This window comes from Gymnodraco acuticeps, unplaced genomic scaffold (assembly GCF_902827175.1).
Source record: "Gymnodraco acuticeps unplaced genomic scaffold, fGymAcu1.1, whole genome shotgun sequence".
Lineage (NCBI taxonomy): Eukaryota > Metazoa > Chordata > Actinopteri > Perciformes > Bathydraconidae > Gymnodraco > Gymnodraco acuticeps.
This window is the reverse complement of record NW_022990441.1, coordinates 2,289,390-2,304,618: the sequence shown is the minus strand read 5'-3', so window position 1 is coordinate 2,304,618 and position 15,229 is coordinate 2,289,390. Positions and strand designations below refer to the sequence as shown.

At 39.4% G+C, this 15,229-nt stretch overlaps 1 protein-coding gene across 2 annotated transcripts in view; it reads left to right on the top strand.

The window, feature by feature from the left end:
* The window catches only part of LOC117552275 (cGMP-inhibited 3',5'-cyclic phosphodiesterase A-like), a 49,989-nt gene extending 36,804 nt beyond the window's left edge, over positions 1 to 13,185 (top strand). For both annotated transcript variants that reach the window (XM_034225625.1, XM_034225624.1), the window contains exons 10-15: positions 106 to 213; positions 1,207 to 1,406; positions 1,787 to 1,990; positions 2,085 to 2,246; positions 5,659 to 5,926; positions 6,584 to 13,185. In XM_034225625.1, the coding sequence (XP_034081516.1) occupies positions 106 to 213; positions 1,207 to 1,406; positions 1,787 to 1,990; positions 2,085 to 2,246; positions 5,659 to 5,926; positions 6,584 to 6,900 (1,259 nt within the window). In that variant the 3' untranslated portion in view covers positions 6,901 to 13,185. The remainder of the gene's footprint in view (positions 1 to 105; positions 214 to 1,206; positions 1,407 to 1,786; positions 1,991 to 2,084; positions 2,247 to 5,658; positions 5,927 to 6,583) is intronic.
* Positions 13,186 to 15,229: the final 2,044 nt, after the last annotated feature.

Sequence of the window (15,229 nt, the reverse complement as noted above, 5' to 3'; positions counted from 1 at the left end):
ATATCTAAGATTTTACAAATATTTATTATAAAAGAGCAAGCCTAACACTGCTGACTGCAATCAATCGTATCAACCCCTTTTTAAAATGTTTTTTACCCTCCCCAGATCATAACCGGATCCATGCCACTGATGTGCTCCATGCTGTTTGGTACCTCACCACTCAGCCGGTACCGGGCCTGCCGACCCTGCTGACTGAGAATGGGATACACACTGGTGAGGACTTTTAATGCATACGTTTTAAGAGCAGGCCTGCACAATATGTTCCCCATAAGGTCCAGATGTTTGTAGGTATAATACATTGCTGATCCATCCTGTTAGGAGTAGTGGGCTGCCATTATGTACGGCGCTTGGGGGGAGCAGTGTGGGGAACGGTGCCTAGCTCAGGGACACCTCGGTAGCACTTGGACTTTCGGGACTTGAACTGGTGACTTTCCAGTTCTCAAGCCAAGTCCCTATTGACTTTGCCACCACCGCCAGTTGATCTCTTATGTCCAGATAAATCATGTAATACATGCTGTAACATGTTGCATATTATTTCACACACATTCACAGAGGAAGGCTTACGAAACAAAACTAAACTGAACATGCACACATTGTTTACAAAAGACAGACAGACAGACAGACACAGTATGTTGATAATGTCCTTCCGATTAAATAATAATAGTAGCTAGGTGAAATTAGTAAAAATTACAAATTTGCCTCAGGGGTTTTCAAATGTGTAAAGGCTGTACACAGTTTAATTGTTGTTTGCTGTACAGTATATCAAAACACACCCTCTGTCCTTAGCCCCTTGCAGTGGACAAATATAAACTCCCCCACAAAAAAACTAAAAGGTATTAAGAAAATCCAAGAGGCGGAGGAATCCCTCTCGCAGGAGAGACAGACTTGCAATAGATATCGTGCGTTTAGAATAAGCAACTTAATAATAACAACATAGACAATCCATATGAAAAAAATAACATCGTGAACTTACTTACATTGTGAAAAATAAAAGTTGTCTAACAGCTTTTCGCTGCTGCCAAAAATAATAACGTGGGCGTCAAGAAGGACCAAGGCAACAGGCGCAGCCACAACTCATATTCCAGACAGACATTTAACACGACAACCTGGGGACGAATAATGAGGTGTAACTAATAAGGGGGAATCATTCGAGCACAGAGCACCATCAGTGACTGGAGTGTGAGCTTTGTTTCTTTTTGCTCGTAGACCCAGAGAATGGCATTTCTCCTGGTGCCACAGGCTTCCTGGTGTCCAAGATGAACTCTGTGCTGGAGGACGGCTACAGCTCCCTGGCTGGCCTCATCCCTGGCCTGGAGCTCATGGCCCTCTATGTAGCTGCTGCAATGCACGATTATGACCATCCTGGAAGGACTAACGCTTTCCTTGTAGCTACAAGTGCACCGCAGGTAAGACTGACTCTGCGCAACAGCATAAAGTAGAGCAAGCTGTCACAAAAAACGTTTGCTTTGAACTCAATAAGTCAATGTGACAACCTGTACTATATGTGAAAAAATGTATTTCATGAAGGTAATAATTTACATTAATAATAGTTATTCAACAACCTAGGGGGAATATGCCATAAAAAAACTAGTAATTGTTATTATTATATTTGAACATATCAATATTAGCTTATTGGCAGTGCCGACCAGATAATTAATAAGCTCTATCCATTACATGAGAGTCAATATCAATACCACAATTCTCATGGTGAAAAACACTAAAGTGTTCATCTTATATAACAAGACTGAATTGTATTTCACCTTCTCCTCTTGGTCTTCCACTGTAGGCTCTTCTGTACAATGATCGTTCCGTCTTGGAGAACCACCATGCAGCTTCAGCGTGGAACCTCTTTATGTCCCGACCTGAGTTTAACTTCCTGGCAAACCTCGAACATGTGGAGTTCAAACGCTTCCGCTTCCTAGTTATTGAAGCCATCCTGGCCACTGACCTCAAAAAGCACTTTGACTTCCTTGCAGAATTTAACGCTAAGGTAAAAAATCTTTGGAATAACCTCTCAGATTGTCTTGAAACTAAGGGATTTCATAACGGTTTTAACACAAACCATCCTGTGCACATCTCCCCAGGTGGGTGACGAAGGGGTTTCCGGTATTGATTGGACCAACGAAAACGACCGGCTGCTGGTGTGCCAGATGTGCATCAAGCTGGCTGATGTCAATGGACCGCTGAAGTGTAAGGAGCTGCACCTGCAGTGGACAGAGGGCATCGTCAACGAGTTCTACGAACAAGTATGCTAAAAAATCCCCTTCCAATTATCTTTTTAAAAATTGCACATCGATTGGTGGAAGTGTACTTTACCAAGTACAGTAAGTTCTAAATACTACTTACTGGTAACAAATTGCAAAGACGTTGCTAGGAAGATATATATACGGAGCCCCTAAAGGGACATGGAAAAAAAAGAAAAAAAAGAGAGAGAGCGAAAAAAAATAAAGTCAGTAAAACGGATTTGTTTCTCGTGCGCACGAGAAACAAATCCGTTTTCCTGACTTTATTTATTTTTTAGAAAGTTACCGATGCACCAAGGAGGAAGTGGAACACGAGACAACCCATTTCATTGCAGACTGTTATGTTTACGTGGGGAAATGACAGTGCATACATTATTTGAGATATATTTTGAAGTCAGACTTAATTTTATGGACATTTCGGCCAGGGTTGTAGAGCTATTGGTTTAAGCACCGGATTGGCAAAACACTGGCGAGTCTGTAAACCAGTCTGCTTTGATCTATGAATTAATGTCCGTGACTCTCAGAGTACTGTTTTATAGACACACACACACACACACACACACACACACACACACACACACACACACACACACACACACACACACACACACACACACACACACACACACACACACACACACACACACACACACACACAGAGCCAGTGGCGGACTGGCCATCGGGACGAATCCCATTGGGCCGGTACCAAAGTGGGCCGCCCTGTCACTAGCCGTCTAAGTACGATATATATCTCAAATAATGTATGCACTGTCATTTCCCCACGTAAACATAACAGTCTGCAATGAAATGGTTGTCTCCTGTGCGCTTCACTTCCTCCTTGGCGCACCGGTAACTTTCTCAACAAAAAAAAGTGCGCACGAGTTAGTAAAAAAAAAGTCAGGATAACGAGTTAGTATCTCGAGCACGAGATACTAACTCGTTATCCTGACTTTTTTTTTTCTCTCTCTGTTTTTTTTTTTTTTTACATGTCCCTTTAGGGGCTCCGTATATATAAGATCTGAACATAATTATATTGTTTCTAGGAAAAGGTCCCTGTGATCTCATAAAGGGTTTGTGGACTAGGGTTAGGAGGACCCTAGTATGTCATTTTTGCTATCTTAGTTTTGCACTAAGAAGTGATAGAACAGGGTGGAGCAAAATAAAACCAAATGCTGGAGAACGTTTACAAATACATTCCTGAACTGATAACACACTGTAAAGGGTTATAAGTTGAAAGTAGGAAACAAGGAGAGCAACCAGATTGGACAACATAGTGGTAAAAAAAAAAGGTAAAGCATAGGTGCTTAATCATCTGATTTACTTCAAATGGGATCACATTTCTTTAAATGAACATCATGCTTTATTGACGAAGGCTTGAAACTAGCAATTGAGATCATAAACTCGTCAGAATGTATTTTACTTGGGTGAGCAATTAAACAACAATATATAATTTTTGTATCTGCTACTATAAATTCACATTGGCCACCTTAAGCTATTGACCATTCCAGACCAATTCCTGCTCTAGCTGCAGATCCTATGAGTGTAGAGAATTGAATAATAGTGCATTTTATTTTCAACATCTCAAGTGTACCTTTCTCAAGCGGACAAGGTCACAGATACAAAAAAGACCCAACTCTCCTTGCCGACCCCAGTCACCTTATGTTCAGTGAGTTCAGGTTGCAAACTGGTTGCAGAATGTTCTCCCAAGATGTCGGACCAATAGATTGAAGAATCCATTATTCCCTGTTTCTATGTGTTTGTATGCTGATTAGTCTGTTGACTGTATAACTGCTGGCTGTGCAACAAATTGCCCCTCAGGAATAAGAACAATTATCTTACCTTCCCTTGCATTTTATTTACAGAAAACATTTGTTTGTATTTGTCTCACTTTAAAACCCCTTAAAACTTGAATGCTAATCAACATTTATGAATAAAAAAACAAGATATTTGGTATTTTTTACTCAAGGTCAGAAATAACATGCATCATAAGGACTGAGTGGGTGATGTTTTATCAGATTTGATTGACAGTCAGCAAAAAGCTAACCAACTCTTATCCGATTCTTGGAATTGTATTACAATATTTCCAAGGATAAAGCTATGGATGTTGCTTCCTAGAAGCAATTCAGCTTTTTGCTCACCTCTTATAGAGTGAGGTCAGGATCAACTGCATAACAGCATCTCTGCAGATGATAGTAATTTGCTTTCTCGCTCAAGGACCTTCCGCCAAGTGCTTTATGTGTGAAACTGGATGTTCCCTGCAAACAGAAATAGAATAGTCAAAAGACTTGTCTACTAGCTCATGAATTTGTTAAGAGACTACTGTAGATGGATGCATGGCAACATATCCTGCCCTTAACCAACAGTGCGTCTCATTGGTCAGTTCAGTAAGTGCCAAGCAAATCGCCAAAGACTTAAATAAAGCAATTTTTTGCTATGCATTAAAGAAGGTAAAGATGCAAACAAATATTTCTTTCACTTTTATCCCTAATATTTATTCAACTCGAAATGAAAAAACACATTTATATGTATACAAAGATGTATTATCACAATGCTTCTCAATCAGCAAACTGACTCTCAATATTTGTTTATTTTGTCCATTCTTAATTAAAAAAATGTGTGTATATTTGAAAACCAGGAAAAAAATCTAGAAAAAAAATCATAGCTTTGCTTATTTCTGAGGAAGACTTCCTCCCTCTGATGTGTTTCTGAGTCTTAGCTTATCTCAAACCCTCTGGTCAGTTCACGGAATAGCTTTGAGAAATATGTATGTCTTTTGAGGGACTGCGTATGTTTTTCTCTTCAGAACAATGGATGGCCTAAATGAGTCATCCTTGAAAGCACTCATTCGCAGTCACAGAGAGAAGGATCCCAGGGATGGATTGGCACAGACACACGCACATATTATGCACAGACAAATGTACACACGTACACACATACGGACCACTTTAAATTCAAAATATCAGCAATTTCTTGTTATGATATGAACAATCCCCTTTATCTCTCTCTCTCTCCCCACCTACTATACATATACACACACATAATCACATCTATAACACGGACCACTAGGCCAGCACACTGATGCCATACAAGTTCAGGTTTCCATAGCAACGGGAGCCCTTGCCCCTCTGTCCCCCTATACTGAAGCGCTTTAAAAGCCCCGGCAAAAAGAAAACCAACACAAAACCTCAGCAAATGACTGACACAATGTATGTCACATCAACAGAAGCCATATAACATAAGACTCTGCAACATACATCTAAGCCATATTTATTATCAAGAAATGTCAAAAATGGAAAAGACCACAATAGGACTGTAACTGTAACTGTGTGATTGTGTGCATGTAATGTTTTCCAGCACATTAATGTTTAATCCATTCTGTGCATCTGACATATTTTCCATGTTTGTACCCTCCTAGGGTGACGAAGAAGCGAGCCTGGGCCTTCCCATCAGCCCTTTCATGGACAGGTCCGCTCCACAGCTCGCTAAACTGCAGGAGTCATTCATCACTCACATCGTGGGGCCTCTGTGCTCCTCCTACAACTCTGCTGCTCTTATGCCGGCACGCTGGGTTGACCCCCCTGAGGGAGAGACAGATGCAGAAGAGGCGAAGGAGGGACTCGATACAGAAGAGGAAGAGGAGGAATCAGCAGATGAGGACACATCAACAAGTTCTGAGAACTCCCGTATGTCAACCTCTGCAAAATAATACAGTCATGTTTTAATACAAATTGTTTTACTCACATTTATTGGAAGGTATTTGTACCCCATAGCCACTTCATACAACTGTGATGCACTTAGTTAGAATGCCTACAGAGATTGTAAAATTGCATTGTTATTTAGCTAACATATTAAACGGCCCATTTGGCATTTTGGGATATAGAAGGATTTGCTTTCTTACTGAGATTTAGATTAACGGATTGATACGACTTGTATTTGTCTTTGATAATATCCAGCTGGAACCCGGAGACATTTTTCTTGGTTTCGCATAATGACTAGGTACGGGGAAAAACAGTTAGTTTAACTTTGCTATGGTAGCCAGACAACGAGAGGCAACTTCAAGCAGTCACTGGCCACACATTTACATTTTACATTTAAGATGTTGCATGTATTTGACTAAAGAGCGCTTTAGAGATGATGCTTGTGGAATTTTACAAACTTTAAACATTGTCAATGCGGTTTTGCTCTATTGATGCTAAGCTAAGCTGAGCTAACTGTCTCCAGGTTTTGGCTAACATTTAATGTTCAGACAGATTGCATCAGTCCTGTATTCTATCTTTTGGCAAGTAAGCAAGGTCAGCTTTTCCAGGAGTTTGTCTAACTGTTGACTTTGTCTCTGACAGAGCGACAAGAAACCAACAAGGTGAGCAGGAGGAAAGTGTTTTGCCAGATAACACAGCATATTCTGGAAAACCATGAAATGTGGACAAGAGTCATCGCTGCAGAAGCTCAGGAGGAAGCTCAGAAAGAGGAGCCAAACTGCATCAGCAGCCCCACTGATCCAATCACAGCCATTCACGAGGAAGAGGAAGAGCTAGCAAGCAAGGAGGAGGAGTCAACTGACGGCCTCGATGAAAGGGAAGAGATACCGGCTATAGAGGAAGAAGAAACATTTCCACAATCAGAGACTTCGGGGGAAAACGATAAGGAACCAGAGTGATATTATGAACTTTGTCTTCCTCGTTAAACCAGGAATCTGAACGTTGTCTAAACATTTGTATTTCTTATAACTAAACTCTTGATATGGTAGCCAGCACATCACACAACACTGTAGAAGATATCTGGGGTAATATGTGCCTAACAAAAACCTGGTTTTGAGGACAGGGATTATGCATGCCCAGTTTATCTGTTGAGGGAAGAGAGGTGCAATGAGCAAAAGAAAAAAAAATATTGGGACTGTACTTGTTTTTGCTGTAGTGTTTGATTTAGTCTGGATCGGCTGCCCTCACCCAGGCTGCCCGTCCCACTACAGGCTAACCACGCAGATTCACAGATTCATTCCACCAGTGAGTAATACACTGTCACAACCCCCCCCCCCCCTTGGTGTTGCACCCACAGCACACTGTGGAGCCACTCAGCTGGTTGGTGGAGGATGTGTAACAAGTCAGTGAAGACAATGGGATGAAAGCCAGGGAAAAGACTGTGTGTCCATTGGGGCTCAGCCGTGTGGATTTGAGAGGTAGACGGGGAAAAAGGCCCAGTTGTAGTACATTGTGAATACGGACATACACCCACACAAGCTTCACACACACCCACACAATGCTACTGTAGAATCACATTCCATTCTCTGAACAGATAAGAAGTTTAACAAAGAACCCTGTTGCTCTAAAAGCTTTATTCTCGCTCAAGGAAAAACATACACAACAAGGGTTTTGTTCATGTACTACAATGTTTGTCCGCATGTTCTCTCCCTGTGTTTTCTTACAAAAGTAAGTCCAGCACACCTTCACGTTTCAAAGCCACACAACTCAGGAAGGCAGAAACCCATAGAGAAAAAATGGCCTGGACAGGACGTGTAGCTTCCTTGTCCTTTACTTGCCGCTTTTACAAGATCTTCTTTCTATGCTGTTTGTGATGCTTTTGAATTACTCAGACACGTGGTGCCCTTTGTGAAAAACAAAAGTACCACAAGGAAAACAAGGTAATAGATCACATTATACTGTAGAACACAACTCTATTGAATTACTGCTTTTTAAGTGTAAGGTCCCCTTATGCTACAACACTGCAGATCATACTGTTAATTACATCAAACCAACTTACAAGACACAAAACTAGCTAATAAGGTCATGTGTTTTGTCAAGAAAATATAATTTATATTCACATTTTATGCCACTTTCTAACTAATGACCAGAATTATTTCTTCTTTGCAATATCATTTATAGCTGGTATGTAGGCCAATTTTTCCCGAAGTAAAGTAATCCAGTAAGCCATAGTGGCCTGGGAAGGAGTTACCTCACAGCTCCAAATCACCAGAGAGGATTAACCTCCATCATACATAAACAAATCCAGGGGTTGCTGTGTACCCGCTAAAAATGATTCAATCAGATCCAAATCCTTCATTTGTTATGTTGCACCAAATTGCAAAGACCCATTTTGTCTAAGCCTTGCTTTAAGGAATAACACAAAACAAGGGTCACAGCTGCATACATGTCTATTGATAATTAATATATAATATTAGTTAATCCTTTTTAAAGTCAAATTTAGAATTGACGAAGTGTAAAACTGTAATTTTCTGTGATACTGTCAGGGTTTTCTTAACTAACACTGAGGAAATCAAAAGATGTTGTACATGTAGTTAATCCTCAAGGAGAGCCAATAAAAAAGGAATGTTAGAATTTTACCAACACAGGTAAGGAGATACAAGTAGTTTGAAAAAGGCTGTAATTGAAGATGTCTTTTATTCTGCATGGTTTCTTTTTAAAGTAGCATAATGGACACAAAATATAGAAAATATAGAGTTATGTTAGAGAATGTTTCGTTGAGATCTTATCATAGGTCAGCAGACCTGGATTTTTGTTCTCCATTTGCAGTCCTTACCAATGACACGGTGTATGGCCTAACGAGGTGTCTTTGCTCTCCTTTGATGTTCTCAGAGAATGAGACTGGTGGCGATGGAGAAGAGTGTGAACACGGAGAACAGCCTTAGTAATAAGACTTAGTAATGAGAGAGGAAGGAGGAGAGGGAGAAGCCTTTTAGCCTGACTTGTAGCTGCTTATGACAAGTCAAGGGGGGGTCTTAGATCCTTTTCACATTTCAGTAGATTCCTCTAGATGTAACCCTTTGAAGATGAGTCAGTTAGGTCGGATTCCAAATCATGTGATGATATACGTCTCCAAGTCTGCACAATGTATTACACAGATACTCAGTACAGTGTATTTGATCTGACATTGGCAAAGCTACGCAGCACTGGGGATTCAGGTTCAGAGATTTATAGATGCCTTGTGTCTTCACTTACTGATGTGTAGCAGTCAATGTGTCAAAATTGCAAAGTGAATACATGCTCAGGAGGCGATGTAGGCTGATAAATCACAGCGTGTGCGTCTATCTGAGGGGCTTGTTAACAGAGGTATTTAAGTTCATTGATATGTTATTTTTCTTCAGCTCTGTAGCAGGTAGGGAATTTGCAAGAATGCAGTCGTGGAATCTCTGAGGCAACATAAAATGCCCAGGAGAATTGTGATTAGTTAATTCACAAAGAGCATTAGATAGAAATGCAAACATCCACTAAGGATACCAATTATACTTAATGAAATGAAATTATTTAAATGCACTGGAGACAAACAGACCAATTGAATAGGCTTGTTTGCAGAGACTATCTAAGTTTTTTTTCTGGATGAACTTGCCCTACTGTGACCCAATTTCTTAACTCAATTAGAGTTTTATTAACTTTAATACTGTCTAAATCCTCAGCTGTATCCATTGCACTGTTATCAAAACGCCCATTGTGCAAAAGAGGGCTCAACCGTGCAACCTAATGCCCTTGACTGCGTATTTCCTTTGCACGGAGAAGGGTGCAGTGGTGAGATTGTTTTCACTGCTATAAAAAAGAAAGCCTGTGCCTGTGCTCTGAGCCTGAGCATATTGTTAGTGTTTCAGATCCAGCTGAGAGGAAACTAAATCAGGTTTATTTATTGTAGCACTTTTTAACAACAGGGAAGTTTGAGGTTATTTATAAAAGACATATTATGCATCAAAAAATTAAAAACAAGTATATACAAAAAGACACATTTGAATGAATAAAATGAAAGATAAAAAAGCTAGAACAGAATAAAAGAAAAGTTTCGAACTCAGTGCTGCTTCTCCATTTTTAGTTCTGACTTTGGGGACGGTAAGCAGACCTGACGCTTCATGACGGAGCAGAAGATAAGGCTTTTATTTTGGCCCTAAAGCCATTCGGTGCTTTATAGACCAACACACAAATAGTAAATTCCTTGACACACAGGAGGCCAGTGTAACAATCTGAGAGCTGTCGTCTCTTGGTTTTAGTGAGGACTCAGCGTTCTGAGGCAGTGCATACGTCCAATCGATCCAATTCTACATCCTGCTGAGACGCAAACCTTTTATTTTTTATATAATCTTATCATGATAGTAGAATGATTTGGTAATTTTCCTAAGGTGGATTTCAAAATGTAGGTCTGACTCCATGACTACACTTTTGAGTCCATTATTTCAGAAATGTATATTTTCAGTAATTCTTTAGTTGGCGAACAATTCCATTTAGTTTCTCTTATAAAACTTTGTCGGAAGTCCTTCCAGCGTTGCTAAATTACCCCCAGCATTGATGTGGCTCAGTCCATAATGAAAGCAGCAAATTTTGCTTGGCAACAGAAAAAAAGAGAAAGGGTTATCAGACCCCTGAACAATGTACGTCTTATCTGCCAAAACGTGCAGCAGTGTGTTTTTAATATAGCAAGTTGACTTATATTTATACATGTCCCCTGCTGGACCTTATGTCTTCCAATAGCCTGTCCTTGCATTGGCTTCTCATGATAAGTTTATCTGTAGTGGTGAGAATGATCTGCACACCAGCTGATACACAACTGTATGTAAGGCAACCTAATGGGTCTTTTAGTTGACCCTTTTTGAAGCTCTGTAGCAAATTTCAGTTTAAAAATGACATAAACTGTAAAAAGCCTCCTGTAAACAACAGGAATTTGTGGCACTCATGAATGAGCTATTGCTCCATGCACTGTAAATACGCGACGCACCGTATAGTATATATCGAGGCCTCACTTGCAATCTACTGTGCATACTCTTGCAATGGATTTTTTCTTATATCTCACATTTGCACCATCCCATGCCTACTTCTGTTTGGGAATTTGTAGATTTTCTCCCACTCCTTTCCCTTTATTAGCCTGAATTCTAACTGATCAGAGAATTCAAAGCTCACTTGGGATCCAGTTAGTCAAAATAGACGCTTCCCTTCCTCTGATCTCCCTTTCCAGCCCTGCCTCACTAACTGTATACACTGCAGTGCAGCAATCAAAGAGACGGAATCAAAGCTGTGATAGAGTTTGTGATCACTATTCTTTTTGTTAACAATATGAAGCTGTTTGTTGCCATTGAGGTTTTTTTTTGTCAGACATAAGGAAGGGTTTCCTCAAATCTTAAAGGGTAGCTTTATTCATCTTCGTTGGCTGGTTTAATAAGTGTCTTGTGAAATGTAAAGTAGGCTACGCATGATTAAGTGAAACGTTTTAAAACTTTTGGAAACACTGGTATGATCCCAGTTTTGCAGTAACTTTAACCCAACTCTGCAGTGATGTCATGGTGTACTGACACACCTTGAAGTACACTATTACATGTCATTTGTTAGACGCTTTTATCCAAAGCGACTAACATACATTCAATACTGTGCACAATCCCCACAGGAGTAATTTGGGGTGAAGTGTCTTGCCCAGGGACACAACGACATGCTGACTGCAGTGGGACTCGAACTTGCTACCCCGTGATTCGAAGTCCAGCACACTATCCACTGAGCCACAGCCTCCCTCCCCACATCACTGCAGTGAAAGGTTAAACTACTTGAGGATGATGAGTTGCTCTTTGAGTTTGTTTGACGCCCTTCCTTTTGGCCCTATTAAATATCAACTACCCGCTGGCTCTCAAAATTCTTCATTTTCTTCCGAAATATTCTTGGCAACCAAACATGAAAGCTCATTTTATCAGTTTTTTGTTATTATCTGAGTGTCTCTTGGCAACATCAGTGGCCAGAGACATCTCGTTTTACATTGTCTTTGTGTAAAAACTGGTACAAAACAAAGCCAGTATCAGTAGTTTCTTTTAAATAGGGACGAGCAGAAGGCGATTGCTGCACACTGAATTAACTTGTGCAAACCAAAGACACTTTATGAACTCTGTCTTTTTCTGTGATTTTCACAAAAAAGAGCCCTAAAAGGAGCATGTTTCTTGCATCTTCTTATTTTTCAGTGTTATTCAGAACCTGAGAAGCATGTCTGGATATGCTTATACTTAGTAACAATTATCATGTACAGACAGGGAAGATTAAAGCATAAGAAACTTTAATGAAGCATTGATCTAACAGACAGGGGCGCCGTAAGGGGGTGAAAAGTTAGGACGATTCTAAGGGCCTGTGACAGACAGGGGCCCAAACTATTTTAGAACATTAAGAAAAAATGTTTAAGTAACCAATGTGATATCTTTTCATGGTGCCCAAAATCCCTGGCGGCTCCCCTGCTAACAGACGGTGTAGTATTTTTATTTCACTGCATTGTGATAGGCAGCAGTAGCACAGTGGACCTGGCAGACTGTTCTGCTCTCAGACTGAAGCCCTTTCTTTTGATGGTTTGAACCAAAAACATTCCTTTTTGTATTGTTTGTTGTTTCAGCCAATTTAAAGGGGGCTCTGCTCCTATGCCATACCATTTTCACATGTATGTCTATACTCTTTGAATGCTACATTCTTCAGCTTTCGGTGTTCGTTACAAAGGAAACCAAAACAAACTTTTTTTTCATTTAAAGCAACACAAACAAGACTAGTATGATTATTTTTTATTTTCTACTGTATAGCAGGCGCTTCACAGACTCAATTGTTTTCTTCTCACCAGTATCTTGCACTTGTAGCAATACACATGTAGCAATACCTACAGGATGGGACATTGTGTGATTCACCAGTATTTGTTTAAGTGATATATGACATTTTATTTCTAGATATGGTTTGGCTTTGTATAAAACAAATATATTCTGTACAGATTCAAAGTATATTATGAAAAAAAAACTTTTAGAAAAATATTTATTTTTACTGTTTTGTAATTTAGACACAATACTGTAGCTCCTCTATTGCCAGACTTACTGGAAGTGCCTCTCGATAATGTATTACAAATGAACTATACAATATATTGGGATTATTAGAACCTGTCACTAGCAGAGCAGTGTTGATGTTGTAATGTGAATATTGTTGAATAATAAGATTTATAAATGCTGCACATGTGTCTGTCATTTATCCAAGTTTCAGTTGGACTAGGACATTTTTATAACAAATATTGAAATGTATTTTTGAGTCCGGTGGTCAAGAAAAGTCAACTTGTCATACAGTAAAGCAAAGCCTAACTAACATAAAGCAGCTCCCTGCATTTGGCCTATTTAATAGTTGCTCGGACCATATCTGCTAATGACTTTGTAATAAATAATGATGTTAGATGTTATATTTTCTGCTTGAATGTATGTGTTACAAGATACGTGTAAGGGAAGTATGGCCAAGTGCAATACAGTAACACTGAGAGCAGTGAGTGTCAACAAAAACAGCTTCTGCTGCCAACACTGATCCTCATGGCTGTGAAAACAGATTTATTTTCACAGGTTGAGTTTGAAGAGGAGACTGGCCGCATCTGATTTTAAGTGACATCTAATCGGTAAGTCCGTTTGAAGCATGGCTAACACATTACAGTTTGATTACAGTATATATTCATTGATGGTTTAGAAACAAAGTGTAATAGTTTATATTGCAATCTTTTTTATTAGCTAGCCATGTTTTTGTAAGTATCTTCTCTCTTGTCAAAACCTCGCATTGCATCTTGACTCATTACGGATCAGTCAGTTTGGCTTACTCTGTTTATTAAAATAAAGGCAGTCAAAGATTGAATTGGAAGAAATATATTAATAGTGAGTTTATGTAAAGTCAAGTACAACAGGATTGTATAGTTTTATTTAAATCATGTTATATAACATAAGTTATACATTTAACATTTAACTGAGGCCAATATACTTTATTGTATTTAGAAATGTCCTCCCAGTGGAGGTTGCCAATCATTTCATTATCTTAAAGGCTACTAACATTTATTGCTTGCTTCTAAGAACACAGACAGAATGTCATGAGATGTGAGGGGAAATGTGTAATGTTCACCACATTGTTGCAGTGACTATGACATGGTTTGTTTTTCTTGTGCGACTGTGATTGTAAAGTGTGACTTTTGTAAAGTGTACATTACAATGAGCAAAGTAATTCTTACTTTTTCAGTATTTCTGGGACAGAGGGTTTTAGAAATGGCATATTCTTGTGTCTGGTATGAAGAGAAAGTAATCTCTTTAGCCATCTGGTTTTCATGGAAACTGCCTTCTCTTTGAAGCCCTTTTTATCCGATCAATTTTGCCTCAGCGTTCAGAATTTACCAGTGGGTGAGTTTGAATATCAAAATCCGGCATCCTCTTTTTCCATTCACCGGGTGGATTAAGGTTATATGATTTAGGTCTGGATTTGTATTTTGATGTAGACATTTACTCTTTACTGTTTCCCTATCCTACTAATTATGTGCTCAGTGACAAACCCCCCCTCCCATTCACCATTGTTCTGTATCCACAACTACCTCAGAGCTTTATTTCCTCCCCTTCATTCATTCCTTTCTCCCGATAATCCATGACCTTCTTAGATCTGACCGTGTGACGTCGGTGGATAATGATCATGCATGGTCTCAAGCATTGTAAGAGAGGCGGAGGGATCACAACTAGCCAACAATCACATCTGCTTTTTTATCTACATGCCTGGACCATTTATTTTTTAAGAGGAGGGTTGAATAGTTTACCTGATGCGAGGGGAAAGTCTAATTTAAAATAGACAAAACTGATAAGGACAAGAGCTGCTAGAATTTACGGAGATGTGACACAGCTATCCTTGACTTGCTGCTATTGTTTTTTACTAAGATATGTGGCACATCAGTTATTTATCTCTTGAACCCTCAATATCTTTATTAGAATGATTTGGTCAGTTTGATTACGTATACATTTCAGTGTGTTAAGCAAATGAAAATACGTTTAACCTCACTACTGCAGCACAGAACCATGGCTAATTAGGCCATATGAGTGACAACTCACACTTTGTCATGTAGTACAAATGACCTATTATCCAAATGTAATCGTATTGTATCACATACATTTTTATGTAAGGGCAAAGACCATGGTCATACCATGTATTTACAGAGGAATTAGCAACGGCAGATTAAGCGAATCGCCTAAATCAGTTTGATTGGGATTA